At 61.3% G+C, this 19,463-nt stretch overlaps 1 protein-coding gene across 2 annotated transcripts; it reads left to right on the top strand.

The window, feature by feature from the left end:
- The first annotated feature begins 24 nt into the window (after positions 1-24).
- RAPGEF3 (Rap guanine nucleotide exchange factor 3) lies at positions 25-18,232 on the top strand. Of its 2 annotated transcripts, XM_065654570.1 has the most exons (27): positions 25-357; positions 5,888-5,941; positions 6,417-6,523; positions 6,657-6,778; positions 6,906-7,080; positions 7,334-7,418; positions 7,917-7,977; positions 8,184-8,260; positions 8,348-8,494; positions 9,506-9,615; positions 9,866-9,954; positions 10,893-10,971; positions 11,733-11,883; positions 11,967-12,049; positions 12,900-12,939; positions 13,063-13,144; positions 13,218-13,364; positions 13,473-13,570; positions 13,909-14,034; positions 14,118-14,299; positions 14,385-14,475; positions 15,231-15,281; positions 15,750-15,837; positions 15,969-16,033; positions 16,261-16,315; positions 16,403-16,474; positions 16,909-18,232. In XM_065654570.1, exons 1-27 carry the CDS (start codon positions 100-102, stop codon positions 17,025-17,027), a joined length of 2,814 nt encoding a protein of 937 aa, XP_065510642.1. In that variant the 5' UTR covers positions 25-99; the 3' UTR covers positions 17,028-18,232. The 2 variants fall into 2 exon arrangements, with proteins under 2 accessions (XP_065510642.1, XP_065510643.1); XM_065654571.1 differs by lacking the exons at positions 16,261-16,315; positions 16,403-16,474; positions 16,909-18,232 and adding an exon at positions 16,132-16,254.
- Positions 18,233-19,463: the final 1,231 nt, after the last annotated feature.

Genomic DNA, 19,463 nt, shown 5'->3' with positions numbered 1-19,463 from the left:
CGGCCCCGTCCTGGCCCGAGCGGAGCCGCCGCTGGAGCAGCACCGGAGCAGCACCGGAGCTGCGGCCGCGATGGCTTCGCCCCCCCGCGCCGCCGCCGCATGAAGGTTCGCGGGGCCGGGGCGGCGGGAGCGGCCGGGGAGGCGGCGCGGGGGGGCCCGGGAGCGCGGAGCCGGCAGCGAAACGGGCTGGAGCCGGAGGTCGGTGCCGCTCCCCCCGCAACGCCGCTGCCCGCCGGGGCTGCCGGTACCCGGCGCCCGGTGCTCCTGAAGAAGATGCACTTGTTCCGGAGCTGCAGCTACGAGATCCGGCTGGAGGGCGAGGGGGGCAGCCGGCCCCCCATCCAGGGCATCCGCTGGGTGAGTGCGGGCGGGGAGGGAGGGGACCCCCCCCGGCCACCACCGAGAGCCCCCGGGGACGGACCCCGAGCCGCGGAGATCTCCACGCTGCCGGGTTTTCCCTCGCTGTATCTCTCCTTGCTCCGGGGCTCTGGGCTTGGTTGGGGACGGGGTTCGCTGGAGCAAAAGCCAAGTGGGGCCCCTTAAGGCTTAATGCCACCTCTAGTCCCGCTTTACTAAGCACGGCCTGGCAGGGCAGGTCTGGCCCTTGGCTGCCTTCCCAGGGACCTGGCAGCAGGCTGGGATTGGGGACCCGCTCCCCGCTCGTGTTTGCTGGCGCTGAGGAGAGTGAGGCGAGGTGAGCAGGGAGCCAGCTGTGCAGGGAGCAAAGCAAAGTGTGCATGGAGCAAAGCAGAGTGTGCAGGGAGCAAAGCAAGGTGAGCAGGAAGCGAGGTGTGCAGGGAGCAAGGCAAGGTGTGCAGGGAGCAAGGCAAGGTGTGCAGGGAGCAAGGCGAGGTGCACACAGAGTAAAGCCAGGTGTGCAGGGAGCAAAGTGAGGTGCACACAGAGCAAAGCCAGGTGTGCAGGGAGCAAGGCGAGGTGTGCAGGGAGCAAAGCAGGGTGCACACAGAGCAAAGTCAGGTGTGCAGGGAGCCAGGTGTGCACAGAGCAAAGCAAAGTGTGCAGGGAGCCAGGTGTGCAGGGAGCAGAGCAAAGCATGCACGGAGCAAAGCGAGGCGAGCGGGGAGCGCATTTCTGCAGCCGCCTGCTCTCGCCCCTTCTCCAGGCGGAGCTGGCACCCAGGCATGAAATGAGCCCAGTGCTATTGTGCTTGGGCACACGGCAGCCAGGCAGCACACCCCAACTCCGAGCGTGCGAACAGGAAAAACCTTCCCCCCCAGCCCTGCGGCACACGGGGTTCCAAACGTTCCCTCCCCGCCGGATCGGGCTGTTTCAGCAGGAGAAACTTGTCACTTGGCAGCGGGACGACGCTCAACATCACGTCCTTCCTCTCTGGGTCCGTGCCGTCCCCTGGCCAGGAGCTGCTGGTCTCTTGGAGGTCTCTGGGGTGTAAAAGGCACCTGGTCCCTGTTCTCAGCCTCTTGCTGTCCCCTCTGTGCTGAGAGGTGACCCTGGAGCCTCCTCACCTGCCCCAGCTGAGCTTGGTGACCTTCTGCTTCTCACACCGGAGACAAATGCTTTTAAAGACAAAAAATGACATTAAGGGAACAACCCCCCTTTCAGCATTTCTATCCACAAGCAAGCATTTTTAAGAAAGGTCTTTTTTTCCCCCCTTATTCCTGATTTATTTTCTCCTCAGAACTTTTAGGAACTTAATTTTGGAGAAGTTTTTTGGAGAGACCAGGGAGACCAGGAAAGCCGCGGGCTGCAGCGTTACTGCGCTGAACTGCCAGACTAGGGTAAACCTGGCAAAGTCCAGCAGCGCGGTGGCACGCGCAGGGTGACAGGAGTGTCCCCTCCCCGAGTGGCTCCCCTGTGCTTGGGGACAACCGCTGGCCATTTGAGGGGCTCTGATCTATGCAGAGAGGGGGTGTTTTCCCCACTCTTTGCAGGTAGGAGGGTGCTGCCACCAGGTACCGGGGCAGGTACGGGAGAGGCGGATGGCAGGGAACCAGCCGGCTGTGCCTTGGAGCAACAATATTGTCACTCGTCCCCATCGCTGCAAGGCTATGGCTCAAGGAAACTCCTCTTGGCATCTTGGCTCCCGTTCCCTGGCATCAGCAGGACATCACAGCCCCGTGTCCCCAAGGAGCTCCATCCTTCACCCTTCCCACTGTACAAGTGCCACCGTGCCAGCTCTCACCGTGTCCCTGCAGAGGATGGAGGGGACAGAGCGTGTCCCGGGGGGGGCGGGGATGGCAAACCCCTGGCCGGCTGCCGTGCCTTTTGAGGCTGCGGATGGGCGAGGACTTTCTCCGGAGCCGTAAAGCCTGAAAATAACTCCCGTTGTTTTTCCTCGGGATCCCAAACAAAAGCGGCGTGCGAGCGCGGAACGGTCGCGGGCGGCCTTGGCCGGCTGCCCGCCGCTGCCGGATTCCTGGAGACAGGCAGGATCTCAGCGCCGCGTGTCCCGGCAGCAGGAAGATGGAAAAGGCAACTCCTTAGGAAGCTGCTTGGAGACGGCGGGCGTGATGCTGCGACAATGAGATGGGGGGTGAGGGTGGGGAGGGCATCCTGTGGATGGAGAGCTGGGGAGCAAGGATGCTTCGGGAAGGGGTTTTGGGGGCCGTCCATGAGATTTTGCACGTGGTTCAGAGCTGGTCTGGCAAAGAGAAAACCCCAGGAGGGAGAAATCGCTCCGAGCGCTCATCCTAGGGCAGGGTTTTTGCAAGTCTCCATCGGTGTTCTTGTGAGCGCAGCTTGGAGCGGGACTGTGACACGTCCTGGCTCCTTCCCTAAAGGACAGACCTCACTTATGGGGTGACAGCAAAGGCTGTTTGGGGACCAGAGCGGCTTTCGCTTGCAGCCGAGGGGGTGACACCGACCTCCGTGTCCCACGGGAGGCAGCTCCACGCTCCGGCCACAGCCCGGCTCCGATTTGCAAACATTTGCTCTGCGATTGCCGTCGCGTTTCCTGTTCCACGGGGTGGTCACGAGGCTCAGGAAAGTTTGCAGAGTGAGTAAGTCACCGTGTCCCCGGCTCAGCAGCAGCGTGGCTGGGTCGGGAGCGTCCCCGGGGACCAGCTGCCTTCATGGAGCTGCTTGTTTTCCATCTGCTCCCTGAATTGCTCCTGAGCTGGTTGCAAACTGCCAGGGGCAGGTTGGTGGCTCAAGGCATCATCCGTGGGAGGATGGGGGAGCCCTGGGGGTTTGGAAAGGGCTGGAGGGAATGAAGGAGCAGCTTGGAACAGGCAGGGTCTGGGGTGGGCAGGCAGGGTTTGGGACGGGCGGGTAGCGTTTGAGATTAACGGGCAGGGTTTGGGACGGGCAGGCAGCGTTTGAGATTAACGGGCAGGGTTTGGGATGGGCGGGCAGCATTTGAGATTAACGGGCAGGGTTTGGGACGGGCAGGCAGCATTTGAGACTAACGGGCAGGGTTTGGGACGGGCAGGTAGCGTTTGAGATTAACGGGCAGGGTTTGGGACGGGCGGGTAGCGTTTGAGATTAACGGGCAGGGTTTGAGATTAACGGGCAGGGTTTGGGACGGGCGGGTAGCGTTTGAGATTAACGGGCAGGGTTTGAGATTAACGGGCAGGGTTTGGGACGGGCGGGTAGCGTTTGAGATTAACGGGCAGGGTTTGAGATTAACGGGCAGGGTTTGGGACGGGCGGGTAGCATTTGAGATTAACGGGCAGGGTTTGGGACGGGCAGGCAGCATTTGAGATTAACGGGCAGGGTTTGGGACGGGCAGGCAGCATTTGAGATTAACGGGCAGGGTTTGGGACGGGCAGGCAGCATTTGAGATTAACGGGCAGGGTTTGGGACGGGCGGGTAGCGTTTGAGATTAACGGGCAGGGTTTGGGACGGGCAGGCAGCATTTGAGATTAACGGGCAGGGTTTGGGACGGGCGGGTAGCGTTTGAGATTAACGGGCAGGGTTTGGGATTAACGGGCAGGGTTTGGGACGGGCAGGCAGGGTTTGGGATGAACAGACGGAGTTTAAGACAGGCAGGCAGGGTTTGGGACGGGCAGATCACCCACCTGAACATCCATCAGGTGTCCATCTCCATCACCCTCCTGCCTGCACCAAGGTGCCAGGGCTGTTTGCTTTCCCCTCACCTCCTGGTAGGTGCTTTTGCCCTTGAATTAATTCGCAATGAAGGCTTCTGCGCCTAATTACTCCTGCCCTTGGCTTCCTTAATTGAAGATTTCATCCAACCCTATTGCTGAGGTTGCTCAACCCCCCTGAGCAACCCCGAGCCAGCAGATCCGAGTCGGATCTGGCCCCGAAGACGCCGTGTTTCACATACCCACCACCTCCAGCCCAGGGTGCTGCAGAGCCCTTGCAGCCAGAAATAAATAGGGGGAACCCCAAAACCTTCCCTTGGAGGTGCAGACACCCCGAGGAAGGCTGGCCCTCGCTGCAGCTCGGGGTTAATGCTCAAAGTGCTTTAACAGCCTCGGCCGGGGCAGCGCGTGGAGAACAGGTCTGACGGGTGCTGGGTGCTCTGGGCTTCCCCAGCCTGTGGTTTATGCAGGTGAAAGGTTGTTTATTCACGGCCACGGCCGCGCAGGAGCCTTCATCCCTCTGCTTTTACCTGCTCTTCCCGATGCTGAGATGACGGTCGCCGCGGGAGGGACTCCCTGAGCCAAAGAGCAGGATGTGTTTTTTAGGATCGATAAACAGCAAAGACGTTAAAGAGGAGCCGGGTTAGAAAATAGCATTGGATCAACTCATCACGTGCAGATTTAAGTTAAACGGAGTAAAAAACCCACCGGGTTCCTGGGGTTTTCCATCCCCAAGGGTGTGTTTTTTCTCTTTTAGGGAGCATGGAGTTGCCGGTGAACCGGCTGTGCCGTGATCTATGAGTTTTCCTTTTGCTCCCTTCCCACTGACACCGATCTCACTATTTGCATTTTTTTCCAGCTGTGGAAGAAGCCCAAGTTCACATTTTCAGCCACCGCCGGGGAGTCCCGCTTGAGCTCAGAGCCTCTGACCACAAGCAGGGAAATTTTAGCCCTTATTTTAGGCACATCTCTTGTTGAATTTAACCCGCTCATGTGCTCGGTGAATTTCTGCCTTGCTGGTCCATCGTTTCCAGGATGTCCCCAAAAATCCTTTGGAAAAACAGCTTCGTATCCACCAGCTCTTTGGTACCAAGCGTGAGGTTGCACATCACCCATAGCGATTCGATTCTTTCGCTGCCGCACTCCTCTGGGTACCAGGGACCCCATGTCCCGGTGGTTTTTAAGCCGATTTTTCAGGAATTATTGCATAGATTTATATTTTTATATATATATATACTTATATATAGATTATAGCATTATATTTATATAGGTGTATCGTTTTTTCCATTCCTGCTGTGATTTGAGAACTGTCTCCCAATATGATGCTTGCAGGGGAGGGTCCTTGGGCTCTTCCCCAAATTTATTGGAGTTTGGGATCTTTTCCATGCCCTCTTTGTTTGAACCCAGGTCCAAAGCTGTAGGAAACCCCCCAGGCTGGACACCTGTCCCTCCCCGGGGGCTCCGCCAGCTCTTTCTCAAGTCCTTCACCTCCAGTGGCAAATTCCACGTCTCAAACGCGACGTCTTTGATCCCTGTTTGCGCAGATTTTTACTTTTAACTTCCTCCTTTTATCTCCCGGCTCCCTTGTTTGAATGCGCTTCCCTTCCTGAAGTTCAATGTAACCGCGGGGGGTGTCTGGGGGTTCGGGACCCCGTACGCAGGGATGCTCGCCTCCTTGCCCGAATGAGGCTGAAAGGCACCATAAAATCATAGAATCATGGAATAGTTTGCATTGAAGGGACATTTAAGGTCATCTGGTCCAACCCGCTGCAATGAGCAGGGACCTGCTGGGGTGTGCGGGGTGAGGGGGGACACGGCGGAGCCCCCGCGGCCACCGACCCCCCTGTATTTTCATTTTTCAGACCCCGCTTTTGGAGACTGAATCCACCCTGGACTATGGACACAGCCTCACCCAGGTTGGAGCGGGGCTGGGAAAACCTACAAGGAGATGAGTTTGGGGAAGGGGGAGATGGAAAAACAATTTCTTCCCCAAAGGGCTGTGGGGCATTGGAACAGGCTGCCCAGGGCAGTGCTGGAGTCACCATCCCTGGAGGGGCTGGACAGACGGACATGAGGTTCTCAGGACATGGGGCAGTGCCAGGGGTGGGGGAACAGTTGGACTCGATGGTCTTGAGGGGCTTTTCCAACCAAAATGATTCTGCGTGTCGCGGGAGAAAGGGTCCCCAGCCTGGGGACAACACCTGGAGCTGTAGCCATCGATGTGGATGCTCTTGCTGTCTCCTGGTGGCCCAGGGATGGAGGGGACAGGAGCCTTTGCCTGGGCTGGGGGCTCGGGATGGGGGGGATGCTCGGGGGCTCCCCCTCTTCGACTGCTGGATGTCACGATTTCCCCCGCTTCCCAATCCGCTCCCTAATCCTCTTCCCCCCCAGGCATCCCCGGAGAAGATCTGGCGCGCGGGAAAGCTCCTCTTCACCCACCTCACCAGCTCCCGGCCTGGCCTCATCCGGGACCACAAGCATCACCTGCGGCACCACAGGTGGGACCCACGGCCACACCGGGGACACCACGGGCTCCGAGGGTGACAGGGCTTCTCCTGCCCATCCCAGGCAGGGATGCCGGGTGCCGCAGCCCGGTTTGGGGGACGATCCTGTCATCTTGTCCCCTTGCAGGCAGTGCTGCTCGGGGAAGGAGCTGGTGGACTGGCTGCTGAGCGCCGGGCTGGCCGTGCAGACGCGCAGCCAGGCTGTCGGCATCTGCCAGGTGCTGGTGGACGGTGGCATCCTGACCCACGGTGAGGACAGGCGGCGGCAGGTGACGGGGTGATGGGCACGCTGGGGGCTGCCGGGGTCTCCCGTGGGTGCACCAGCCACCCCATGGGTCTCCCGGCCGAGCTGACGGGCGCTCTCCCCACCCCGCAGTGAAGCAGGAGTGGCATTTCCAGGACAAGGACACCCAGTTTTATCGTTTTGCCGAGCTGGAGCTGAGCCCCGAGCCCAGCGCCGGGCTGCGGGATGCGGACGAGCTGCTGGAGGCACTGGCTTTCCTGGCCCAGCTGGGCCCCGACGCGCTGCTCACCATGGCCCTGCGCAAGCCGTGGGTGGCCGGGGAGTCCCCAGGGGCCGGGGAGGGGACGAGGAGGGATGGGGGTCTCATTTCGCCCCCGCTCTGGAGGAATCTGGAACACCAAAGGGATGGGGTGACCTGAGCATCTCTTCTACGGCTGGCACATGGGGAGGGAGAACGCGGCTGCCCGGGCAGGGGTTTGTGCCTGGGGAGGGGTGTCTGTGCCCCGGGATGGGGGGGACAGGGGACACAGGCGGCTGCTCACCCCCCGCTGCCCTCCCAGGCCTGCCCAGCGCACGGAGGACGAGCTGGAGCTCATCTTTGAGGAGCTGCTGCACATCAAAGCCGTGGCTCATCTCTCCAACTCGGTGAGTGCGGCCGTGTCCATCCCCCCCGTGGCCTGTGTGTCCCCCCCAAACTGCTCCCGGTCCCCAAATCCTCCTGCATCCCATCACTTCCATTTAGCAGGGCCTGTTGCGATAGGACAAGGGGTGATGGTTTTCAACTCAAGGAGGGAGATTCAGGCTGGATAAAAGGAAGTTGTTGGCCCTGAGGGTGGTGAGAGCCTGGCCCAGGTTGGCCAGAGTGGTGGTGGCTGAACCATCCCTGGAGACATCCCAGGCCAGGCTGGACGGGGCTCTGAGCACCCTGAGCTGGTGCAGATGTCCCTGCTCATGGCAGGGGGGGCACTGGGGGAGCTGGGGTGGTCCCTTCAACCCAAACTATTCCGTGATTCTATGACTTCCCATCTGGGCATCCTCTCCTGGCCCTCTCTGAGCATCCCCAGATCCCCTTCCCACCTTGTCCCCTGTGTCCCCTCCTCACTCAGCTCCGGGCTGGGGTGACCCGGGTGCCTCTTGCCGCAGGTGAAGCGGGAACTGGCATCCGTGCTGATGTTCGAGTCGCACCCGAGAGCGGGCACCGTGCGTGAGTATCGCGTGTTGCGGGAGAAAGGGTCCCCAGCCTGGGGACAACACCTGGAGCTGTAGTCATCGATGTGGATGCTCTTGCTGTCTCCTGGTGGCCCAGGGATGGAGGGGACAGAAGCCTTTGCCTGGGCTGGGGGCTCGGGATGGGGGGGATGCTCGGGGGCTCCCCCTCTTCGACTGCTGGATGTCACCGTTCCCCGGCAGTGTTCAGCCAAGGAGATAAAGGCACCTCGTGGTACATCATCTGGAAGGGCTCGGTGAACGTGGTCACCCACGGCAAGGTGGGTACGTCCTCTCCAGACACTCACTGTCCCCCAACGGGGACGAGGGCTCCCACCCCATCCCTCACCCATCATGTCCCCCCCCAGGGCTTGGTGGCCACCCTGCATGAAGGGGACGACTTTGGGCAGCTGGCGCTGGTGAACGATGCGCCGCGGGCGGCCACCATCATCCTGCGAGAGGACAACTGCCACTTCCTCCGCGTGGACAAGCAGGACTTCAACCGCATCCTCAAGGTGACGGGGGGCTGCCGGGGGCCTGGGTGCCAGTCGGGGCGTGCTGTGCACCCCCAGGGTGCCGAAGGGGAGGACGCTTCTCTGTGTGACAGCGTGGGGGTTTGGGGTGCCACCAGCTAGATGAGCATTGCCTGATGGATCCGAGCTTGGCTGAGGGGAAAAAAAATAATGAAAAGAATTTTTTAATCTGGAGAATTGGGCCCATGCGAACCCCACAAGGTTCAACAAGGCCAAGTGCAAGGTCCTACACCTGGGTGGGGGCAACCCCTGATGTCCATCCAGACCGGGGTGGAGGGATGGAGAGCAACCCTGCAGAGAAGGACTTGGGGGTGATGGTGGATAAAAGATGGGACGTGAGTGGCAACGTGCGCTGGCACCCAGATCAGTCGTACCCTGGGCCACATCCCCAGCCCCGTGGGCAGCCGGTGGAGGGAGGGGATTGTCCCCTCTGCCCCGCTCTGGTGAGACCCCCCGGGCACCGCGTCCAGCTCTGGGGTCCTGAGCACAGGACAGACCTGGACCTGCTGGAGAGGGGCCAGAGGAGCCCCAGAAATGACCCGAGGCTGGAACAGCTCTGCTGGGAGGAGCGGCTGAGAGAGTTGGGCTGTTCAGCTGGAGAAGAGAAGCTCCGGGGAGACCTTAGTGCGGCCTTTCTGGACTTAAAAGGGGCCTAAAGAAAGATGGGGACAGACTTTTAAGCAAGGCCTGTTGCGATAGGACAAAGGGTGATGGTTTTCAACTAAAAGAGAGGAGATTCAGGCTGGATAAAAGGAAATTGTTGGCCCTGAGGGTGGGGAGAGCCTGGCCCAGGTTGGCCAGAGAGGTGGTGGCTGAACCATCCCTGGAGACATCCCAGGCCAGGCTGGACGGGGCTCTGAGCACCCTGAGCTGGTGCAGATGTCCCTGCTCATGGCAGGGGGGGCACTGGGGGAGCTGGGATGGTCCCTTCAACCCAAACCCTTCTGTGATTCCATGATTCCATGACTATGAGGGCTGTTTTTTTCTCTCTAGGACGTGGAGGCCAACACTGTGCGCCTGAAGGAGCACGGGAAGGTGGTGCTGGTCCTGCAGAAGAACCTGCAAGGTGGCAGCAACCAGCCAGCCCCGGCGCGGAGCAGCAGGTGACAGCAGCCTGTCCCTGTCCCCGTCCGCCCCTGCAGCCGTGCCGCTGCTGCTGTCCCCCCGCTCCCTCTGCCGCGCTCCGGCTTCCCGCAGCGAGTGTGTTGGGAGGACTGTGTCCCTAGAGGGTCACGGGGACATCGGGCCATGCTGACGAGCTGTGTCGAGTGGCCTGGTGGCCCAGCGTGGTGGCCCTGCCCCCAGTTGGGGTGCTGCGTCCTCCCCTGATGTCCCCCATGCTCTGCCCGCCAGGTACTTTGTGATGGCTGGGACGCCGGAGAAGATCCTGGAGCATCTGCTGGAGTTCATGAGGCTGGACGCCACCCTCTACGACCCTGTGGGTAGGTGGGGGGTGTCCCCCCGGGCTCCGGGGACCACATCCCAGGGCAGCCCTGGGGACAGGGCGCTGGCACAGGGACCAGCACCGAGCAGGACTGCCTTATTTCCGATGCTCAGCCCCAAAAGCTGGTCCTCTCACTCTAAAATCCCCCGTTGGTGCCAGGAGAGGGGGAAGCCCGGAGCAGGCCCAGGGCAGTGACCGTCCCTGTGCTGGGCACCGGGGAGGCCAAGCTTTGAATCCTGGGGGCAGCTTTTGGCCTCTCGGAACAAGAAAGACCTTGAGGTGGTGGAACGAGTTCAGAGAAGGGAACTGAGCTGGGGAAGAGGCTGGAGAAAGAGATTGAGGTTGGAAATTTGGGAACAATTTCTTTCCCAAAGGGCTGTGGGGCATTGGAACAGGCTGCCCAGGGCAGTGCTGGAGTCACCGTCCCTGGAGGGGTTGGACAGACGGACATGAGGTTCTCAGGACATGGGGCAGTGCCAGGGCTGGGGGAACAGTTGGACTCGGATGATCTTGAGGGGCTTTTCCAACCAAAATGATTCTGTGATTCTGTCTCCTCCCTCCTCTCCCATGTCTCTCCACCTCCCTCTGCTGTTGGAGATACGAGACCAGGAGATGTCCCCAGCGGGTAACAAATCAGCGCTGCCAAGCCGGCGTCACCAGGGGCTGCCTTGTCTGCTGAGCACTGAGCCTTTAGCACAACCCCTTAATTCTCCTCCATCGCCCAGAGCCCTCAGCCCTGCCAGCCCTTCCCAGGGTGTTTAGGAGCCAAAAGTGACCCACAGTGAGCACGGTCACCACGGGGGGACACCACAGGCCAACCCCACACAGGGCATGGGTGACACTTTCCTGGTCAGCCACGCTGCCTGGCTGTGACCACCATGTCCCAAATGCACTGGGGACCATGACGGATGATCACTGGTGGCTTCTCTCTTGCAGACACACTGTTGGGGGATTTCCTGCTGACCTACACTGTGTTCATGCCGACCACGCAGCTCTGCAGAGCTCTGCTCCACCAGTATCCTTCAGCAGCTGGAACTGGGAGGGACTGGGCTCCATTCTACCCCATGCACCCCCCACCAGGGACCAGCAGCTTGGTCCCTGTCACCTCAGTGGGACCTCAGCGGGTGACCAGGGGAGCCCTGAATTTTACGCTCTGGTGAGACCCCCCGGGCACCGCGTCCAGCTCTGGGGTCCTGAGCACAGGACAGACCTGGACCTGTTGGAGAGGGGCCAGAGGAGCCCCAGAAATGACCCGAGGCTGGAACAGCTCTGCTGGGAGGAACGGCTGAGAGAGTTGGGCTGTTCAGCTGGAGAAGAGAAGCTCCGGGGAGACCTTAGTGCGGCCTTTCCGGACTTAAAAGGGGCCTAAAGAAAGATGGGGACAGACTTTTGAGCAGGGCCTGTTGCGATAGGACAATGGGTGATGGTTTTCAACTAAAGGAGGGGAGATTCAGGCTGGATAAAAGGAAATTGTTGGCCCTGAGGGTGGTGAGAGCCTGGCCCAGGTTGGCCAGAGAGGTGGTGGCTGAACCATCCCTGGAGACATCCCAGGCCAGGCTGGACGGGGCTCTGAGCACCCTGAGCTGGTGCAGATGTCCCTGCTCGTGGCAGGGGGGGCACTGGGGGAGCTGGGACGGTCCCTTCAACCCAAACCCTTCTGTGATTCCATGAATCCCCCAGACTCTTGGGCACAGGGCACATCCCCATCTCCCATCCCATCCTGGGGGTCCCTGCCTGCTGCCCACCACCCACACTGGTGTCCTTGACTGGTCCCAGTTTCCGCGCGGAGCCGCTGGAGGGGTCGGAGCAGGACAAGGCCACCTACTCCCTGCACAAGCGCCGGAAGATCCTGCGGCTGGTGAGCCAGTGGGTGCTGCTCTACGGGCGGCTGTTGCAGGGTGACCGCAGCACCACGGCCCTGCTGCAGGTACGGAAGTGAGACAGGGATGTCCCCAGGGGGGTCTGATTGTCACAACCCCGTGCTGACTGCTGGGCACCTTCCTCCCGCAGAACCTGGCGGACCTGGCGAGCCGGGACCCCCGCCTGGGCGGGATGGTGCAGGAGCAAGGACAGGAGCGGCGGCGGCCCTGGGCGTGAGTCCCCCGAGGAGGGAGACGTGTCCCCAGCAACAGAGTCTGGCTCTGTCCCCCAGTGCCACCGCTGGTGCCCGTGTCCCTGGGTCCTGCACCCATTGTGTGCAGGGGGATCACGGTTTTCATGTGTTCAACCCCGGGGTCAGTTTTGGGCCCCTCACGCCAAGAAAGGCCTTGAGGTGCTGGAGCGAGTTGAGAGAAGGGAACGGAGCTGGTGAGGGGCTGGAGCACAAGGGTGATGGGAGCGGCTGAGGGAGCTGGGGGTTCAGCTGGAGAACAGGAGCTGAGGGGAGACCTTCTGATCTCTGACCTGCCTGAAAGGAGCTTGAGGCCAGGGGGGGTCGGGCTCTGCTCCCCAGGAACAAGCGCCAGGACCAGAGGAAACGGCCTCAAGTTGCGCCAGGGGAGGTTGAGGTTGGATCTGGGGAACAATTTCTTCCCCCAAGGGCTGTGGGGCATTGGAACAGGCTGCCTAGGGCAGTGCTGGAGTCACCACCCCTGGAGGGGTTGGACAGACGGACATGAGGTTCTCAGGGACATGGGGCAGTGCCAGGGGTGGGTTATGGTTGGACTTGATGCTCCTTTCCAACCAAAATGATTCTGTGATTCTATGGGGCTGAGATTTAGGCCAGCAAAGCGATGACAACCATGACTGGGAGGATGCCAGCGGCTCTTGGGCCACCTCGTCCCCAGCATGGGGGTTTCCCAGACGCAGGGCGGGTGTCACACACCACTGGGACACCCCAGTGCCTGGCATCGCAGGGATGCTCGGGCTGCACGACCCAGTTCTATCTCCAGCATGAGGTGATGACCATGGGGCTCTAACAGCACCTGTATCTTCTCTCTGCAGAACGGAGAACGGAGACGGCAGCGTTTCTCCCCAGCCCAAGGTAGGGGTTGCCTTGGGGGGTGGGTGTAGAGGTTTGGGTCACCTCTTGCCCTCCGGGGACCCCTGGCCAGAGGGGTGGCCACTGTGGTGGCATCTTCCCCGCTTTTTCCCACCTTGGGCGCAGGCTCGGAGCTCGGCGAGCTGGCTGGCGAGCCAGGAGGAGGCGACTCTGAACAGCAGCTGTGCCTTAAGAGCCCAAGACAAAGGTACAGCCACGCAGGGTGGGGACCATTCCCTCCCCAGCAGTGGGACACTAAATCCCGTTTCCATCCCCCGTAGTGCCCTACGAGATCTACAGAGCCGACCACTCGTGCCTGGTCACCGTGCTGCCTGTCAACGCCTCGGTGCGGGACGTCCTGCGGTCCCTCGCCCCCCGGCTCGGCCGGCACGGGGAGCACGTCCTGGTGAAGGTGAATTCAGCCGGAGGTGAGGACGGCATCGCGGGGATGTCACCGTGCCATGGTGGCTATGTCCCCTGCCTGCCAGGATCTGGTCCCTTCTCTGTCCCTGCACCCACCATCCTGTCTCCCGCAGATAAAGTGGGGCTGCAGCCGGACGCCGTGGGGGTGTTCACGGCGCTGGGGCTCAACGAGCGGCTCTTTGCCGTGAGCGTGGAGGAGCTGGGCAGCCTGGTAAGCCTGGGGGTCTTAGAATCATAAATGGTTGAATAGTTTGGGTCGAAGGGACCTTCAAATGTCATCCAGTGCCACCCCTGCCATGAGCAGGGACATCTTCACCAGCTCAGGTTGCTCAGAGCCCCGTCCAGCCTGGCCTGGGATGTTTCCAGGGATGGGACATGGTTTGGGGATGGGCAGCACCAGGCTGGGCACCCCCAGAGTGGGATTTGGGGCTGGAGTTGGGGGTGTCCATCCCTCCCTGCTCCTCTCCTCTGGGGAAGGGGCTGGTGTCGCCATCCCCGCTGTGGTTGCTGATGGCAGGAGGGGTTGGACGTCCCCTCTGCTGTCCCCAGACCCCCCACCCTGAGCAGCTGGGCCCCCACGTCGGCTCCTCAGAGACCCTGGACCTCATCAGCTCCAAGGACCTGGCCAGTCACCTCACTGACTACGACTGGAACCTCTTCAAGAGCATCCACCAGGTAGGGCCAGCGTGGGGGCGGGAGACACCTCCGGGGGGGTGGCTTTTGGGCCACCCCCTCAGCCGCCGCCTGGGGCTCTGCAGGTGGAAATGATCCACTACATCGTGGGGCCGCAGAAGTTTCACGAGGTGACCACGGCCAACCTAGAGCGGGTGATGCGGCGGTTCAACGAGCTGCAGTACTGGGTGGCCACTGAGTTGTGCCTGTGCCCCGAGGTGGGCCGGCGAGCCCAGCTCCTCCGCAAGTTCATCAAACTGGCCGCACAGTGAGTCCCCTGACCATCTGCCACCCGGTCCCGCGAGGATGGAGCCGGTGGTGACCTCCCTGCCTGACTCCGTCCTCACCTGCAGCCTCAAGGAGCAGAAGAACCTGAATTCCTTCTTTGCGGTGATGTTTGGTGTGAGCAACACGGCCGTCAGCCGCCTGGCCAGGACCTGGGAGGTAACAAACCAGTTCCGGGCTGCTGCCGGGTCCCCTGAGCTCTGCAGGGATCAGAGAATCAGAGAATGATTTTAGTTAGACGAGACCCTCAAAATCATTGTGTTACCCCACCCCTGGCACTGCCCCATGTCCTGAGAACCTCATGTCTGTCTGTCCAACCCCTCCAGGGACGGTGACTCCAGCACTGCCCTGGGCAGCCTGTTCCAATGCCCCACAGCCCTTTGGGGAAGAAATTGTTCCCCAGATCCAACCTCAACCTCCCCTGGCGCAACTTGGGGCCGTTTCCTCTGGTCCTGGCGCTTGTTCCTGGGGAGCAGAGCCCGACCCCCCCTGGCTCCAAGCTCCTTCCAGGCAGGTCAGAGATCAGAAGGTCTCCCCTCAGCTCCTGTTCTCCAGCTGAACCCCCAGCTCCCTGAGCCGCTCCCATCACCCTTGTGCTCCAGCCCCTCACCAGCTCCGTTGACGGGTCCCCTGGGCAGGGGTGGCTTGGGTGCTGTGGTCCCATCAGACTCTGCACCTCAAAGCTCTGGTTGTGCTGAGGGCAGGGGACTGGGATCGGCCCTGAGGTCTGGTTAGACCCAGCCTGGGGCCGGAATCCCCCATAACGGAGCAGCTCTGAGCCCATGGGGTACCCGGAGCAGCAGAGCCCAGGGGTGCAAAGGGATGAATGCAGAGCAGGAGGTGCCAGGGGAGCTGGGGGGGTCTGGGGGTGGCAAAGCTGGGGTGCCGGCACCCGTGACCCTCTCTCTGCGCAGAGGCTGCCCCACAAGATTCGAAAGCTGCACTCAGCGCTGGAGCGGATGCTGGTGAGCGCAGCCCCTGGTGTCCCATGTGCCCCTCCTGCTCCATGTCCCCCTTCCTGTCCTGTGTCCCCCTTTGTGTCCCATGTCTCCCTTCCCACCTCATATCCCCCACCTGCCCCATGTCCTACTTCCCACCCCATGTCCCACTTCCCACCCCGTGTCCCCTTCCTGCTCCACGTCACCCTTCTCATCCTGTACCTGCCTTCCCTCCCCGTGTCCCCTGCCCACTCCGTGTCCCCTTCCTGCCCCACGTCACCCTTCCTCCGGTTTCCCCTTGCCACCCCATGTCCCCTTGCCACCCCATGTCCCCTTGCCACCCCATGTCCCCCTTCCTGGAGGGAAGAGCAGCCTGGGGGGAGTTTTGCGACACAGGGTCACCCCAGTTTGCTGGGGCTCCCAAAAGCTACAAGGTCCCAGATGTGCCACTGTGTCCCCTGCCTGCCCTGCGCTGAAATCCCTCTCTGTCCCCAGGACCCGTCGTGGAACCACAGGGTCTATCGCTTGGCTGTTGCCAAGCTGAGCCCCCCCATCATCCCCTTCATGCCCCTCCTGCTCAAAGGTGGGTGCCTCAGCTTGGGGGGTGCAGGTGGGAATGGGTTGGGCTGGGGGGTGGGGACCCCTTTGGGGACACCCAGCCCACCCCAGGGACGAGAAGACCAAATCTGATCTCCAACCCCCGCCCTGCCACAGACATGACGTTCATCCATGAGGGCAACCGCACACTGGCCGAGAACCTCATCAACTTTGAGAAGATGGTGAGTGGGATGGGTTGGCTCCTTGGGGACCCTCCTTGGGGGACCTGCTGTGTTGCCATCCCCTGGGATGCAGATCCAGAGCATCCCCACGGCGTTAGGGCAGAATCCCCCCAGCCCAGCCAGGACCCCCAGGGCAGCCGCAGCCGCCGGTGAAGCTGGAGGGGACAGTGTTTTACCAGCAAAGTGGGGCCAGGTGACAGCAAGTGACCTTTGTGCATTGCCCACAGCACATGATGGCAAAGACCCTGCGTGTCCTGCAGCGCTGCCGGGGCCAGGCACACGGTGAGTGTCCCTGGGTGGGGCACGGACCTTGGGGACCGACGCTCCTGTGGGCACAGGAATGAGTTCCTGCTTTCTCTCCACATCCAGCTCCGCTGTCCCCGCTGCGAAGTCGCTCCCCGCACCGGCCGGAGGACCCCAAGTCCATCAGGATCTCCACGTGTAGGTCTGGGGGTCACCCATCTGCCCTCCCACCCCCGTGTTGGGGGACCCGCACCCCTTGGGGCCTGCCCAGGGGAGCATGCACCCACTGTCCTTAGTGGGGGGCGTCCCACAGGTGTCAGCCTGGTTGTGGTGGGTGAAAATTGGTCCGGATGCTGCTGATGGAGGGGGTTGGCCAACGGTGATGGAGGGGGTTGGCCAACGGTGATGGAGGGGGTTGGCCAACGGTGATGGAGGGAGCTGGCCAGCGGTGGTGGAGGGAGCTGGCCAGCGGTGGTGGAGGGAGCTGGCCAGCGGTGGTGGAGGGAGCTGGCCAGCGGTGGTGGGGAGGGTTGGCCAGCGGTGGTGGGGAGGGTTGGCCAGCGGTGGTGGGGAGGGTTGGCCAGCTGGAAGTTGAACAGTGAGCGCAGCCCTGATCCTGGCTCTCCTGGCAGGCTCGGAGCAGTCGCTGAGTGTGCGGAGCCCCGTCTCCACCTGGGCGTACCTGCAGCACCTGAAAGCCATCGACAGCCAGAAGGAGCTGCTGCGGCTCTCCCGCGACCTGGAGTCCTGACAGGCCAGAGGGGACCGGAGCAGGGACGCATCACCCTGTGTCGGTGGCAGGGACAGCGCCGTGGCTCTGCTCCTGGTGGCACCGGGCACGGGGCTGCGCTGGAGCCGCCCGAGAGCCGCCTCTGCTCAGCTGTGCTGTGGGTGCCGGGGCCAGCACCGCGAGGCAGCCGGGAACCCACGGGGCTGCGGGCAGGCGCAGTGAGCAATAGAGTTATTTTTGTATGCAAGACTGCGCTCCCCTGTCTCCGTGCAGCAGCCGGGATTCCCTCCCCACACCGGCCAGGGGGAGAAGGAGCCCTGGTTGTCCCCCTGGTGCTGCCCACCCTGGGAGATGCCCCATCCTGAGCCAGAGCATCCCTGTGTGCAGGGGACAGCACGGCTGTCCCCATCGGGGTGCGGACACCCAGGCTGAGCTCAGGGTCTGGCTCGTGCTGCTCTGCTGCCCCACGGATCTGGGGGACAGCCCCACAGGGAACCTGTCTTTCCCTCTATCCTGTGTGTCCCCTGGGGGGTGCTGGCTGCATCCCCTGTCCCCCACAACCCCAGGAGCCACGAGAAAAGTGACTTTATCCCCACCAGGACTGCTGTGGTTTAAACCAGCCTGTGCTGCCAGAGCTTGGGCTGATTGCAGCCTTCTCCGTGCCTCAGTTTCCCCACATGGATGGGGCAGGAATAGCTACGTACAGCCGTGGCGCGGAGGCAGGACAGCAGCTCTTACAGAAGGACTCTGTGGTGGCCTCGTGATGGAGATGGTGACCTCATGATGGAGACGGTGACCTGCTCGGGCTGTCCCCAGACGGTGACCAGTTGGTGCTGAGCCCTGAGCAGAGGTTTGCGGGAGATGTCTTCAAAGAGGACAGAGCTGATGGACCCCCGGGGTGAGAACCCTCCAGAGCATCTCTGGATCCGCACGGAACAGTTTCAGCAATGACCTTCCCAACCGGGATGAAGCTGCGGGGTTGGGGGCCGATCGCCGCCCCAAAAGCTCCCACATTTGTTGGGTACCGGCACGGGGGGGCTCAGAGCCCCCAGCAGGTCTGTGTCCCAGCCAGGACACCACGGAGCCAAGGCAAAGCCAAAGCCACCCCAGCCTTGCCCCAAGCTGGGCGACAAGGGACCCGAGCGCTGCTGCATTAATTGCGCTTTTCAGTCTCGCAATGCAAATGAACGGGTGGCTTAAAATAAAAAAGTCCCTGTTGCACCTAAGTAACATTTTGAGCAATGCAGCCAGCTCCGAGGTGGAGTGCAGGTTCCTGGTGGCTCCCAGCAGTGTGTCCACCCCAGTTCCCCCCCGGTATAAAACTTGGCTTTGTGGTTCTTTGCAAGGCAGCGGGTGGCCGTGCTCAATGGGGACTGGGTTTTGACACCCAACATCTCCCAGGTTTCTAACTCCCAGCTACCTGTCCAACAAGCTGATGCAAAGCAGCAAGGCGATGGCGATTCCCTGGCACCTGGATCCAAAACCGCCACTCTCAAGCACCTTTTCCAGGATATTTGCCCTCAAGATCTAAAGGAGCCTTGAACTGAAAGGGCTCGTGTGTGGGGAAAGAAGGGTTAAACTGGAGCTGGATGTTCTCCAGATGTTTCTAGGCCTGAGGATTGCCTTCACATCCATGGATGTGTCTTGGGGTTTTCCCTTCCTTGGGATACTGGCCTAGTTGCTGGTTCAGCTGGAGGAATCTCCTCTCGAGTGGAAAATTTGACCCTTGTCTGGTTCTCTTGGTGTAGGCGGTGAAGAGCATCCCATTGGGGGCTCAGCGTGGTCCATGCACCCCCACAACCCACCAGCCTGTGTCCTCCACAAGCTGTTTTCCTTGGGAGCAGGAGTGTAAAGGTTCAGCCCCACCAGCGATTCCCATGGAGCTGCAGAAGCTCCACGAGGTCCTGAGGGTGAGGGAAAAACTGGAGAAATATTCTGGGAAAGAGCAAGGAGTCCAGGAAAGGAGAATGGCAGGTGAGGATGGGGATGAGGATCAGTGTTGGGCAGCCCTGCTTGTAGCAAAGACTAGACCATGCAAAAATAAGAGGCTGGATGCCTCTTTGAGCAAAGGTAATAGAATCACAGAATGATGATAGAGGAAAATTAAGGGGTTGTGATAATAGCTCAGCAGACAAGGCAGCCTCTGGTGACGCCGGCTTGGCAGCGCTGATTTGTTACCCGCTGGGGACATCTCCTGGTCTCGTATCTCCAACAGCAGATGGAGGTGGAGAGACATGGGAGAGGAGGGAGGAGACAGAATCACAGAATCATTTCAGTTGGAAAAGCCCCTCAAGATCATCAAGGGCAGTTGCAGAGAGCGAGAAGGTCTCCCCTCAGCTCCTGTTCTCCAGCTGAACCCCCAGCTCCCTCAGCCGCTCCCATCACCCTTGTGCTCCAGCCCCTCACCAGCTCCGTTCCCTTCTCTCAACTCGCTCCAGCACCTCAAGGGCTTTCTTG

The sequence above is a fragment of the Caloenas nicobarica genome, chromosome 33, assembly GCF_036013445.1.
Source record: "Caloenas nicobarica isolate bCalNic1 chromosome 33, bCalNic1.hap1, whole genome shotgun sequence".
In the NCBI taxonomy this organism is placed as follows: Eukaryota; Metazoa; Chordata; class Aves; order Columbiformes; family Columbidae; genus Caloenas; species Caloenas nicobarica.
The sequence above is the reverse complement of the archived record's forward strand: the minus strand, read 5'-3'. Positions and strand labels throughout refer to the sequence as shown.

What these genes read in the sequence shown, in the direction of transcription:
- RAPGEF3 (XM_065654570.1), top strand. Translation starts at nt 100, where the DNA reads ATGAAGGTTCGCGGGGCCGGGGCGGCGGGAGCGGCCGGGGAGGCGGCG. An exon ending in ATGGACACAGCCTCACCCAG is followed by an intron (nt 5,942 to 6,416) that starts GTTGGAGCGGGG and finishes CTTCCCCCCCAG; the next exon opens with GCATCCCCGGAGAAGATCTG. An exon ending in CTTAAGAGCCCAAGACAAAG is followed by an intron (nt 13,145 to 13,217) that starts GTACAGCCACGC and finishes CATCCCCCGTAG; the next exon opens with TGCCCTACGAGATCTACAGA.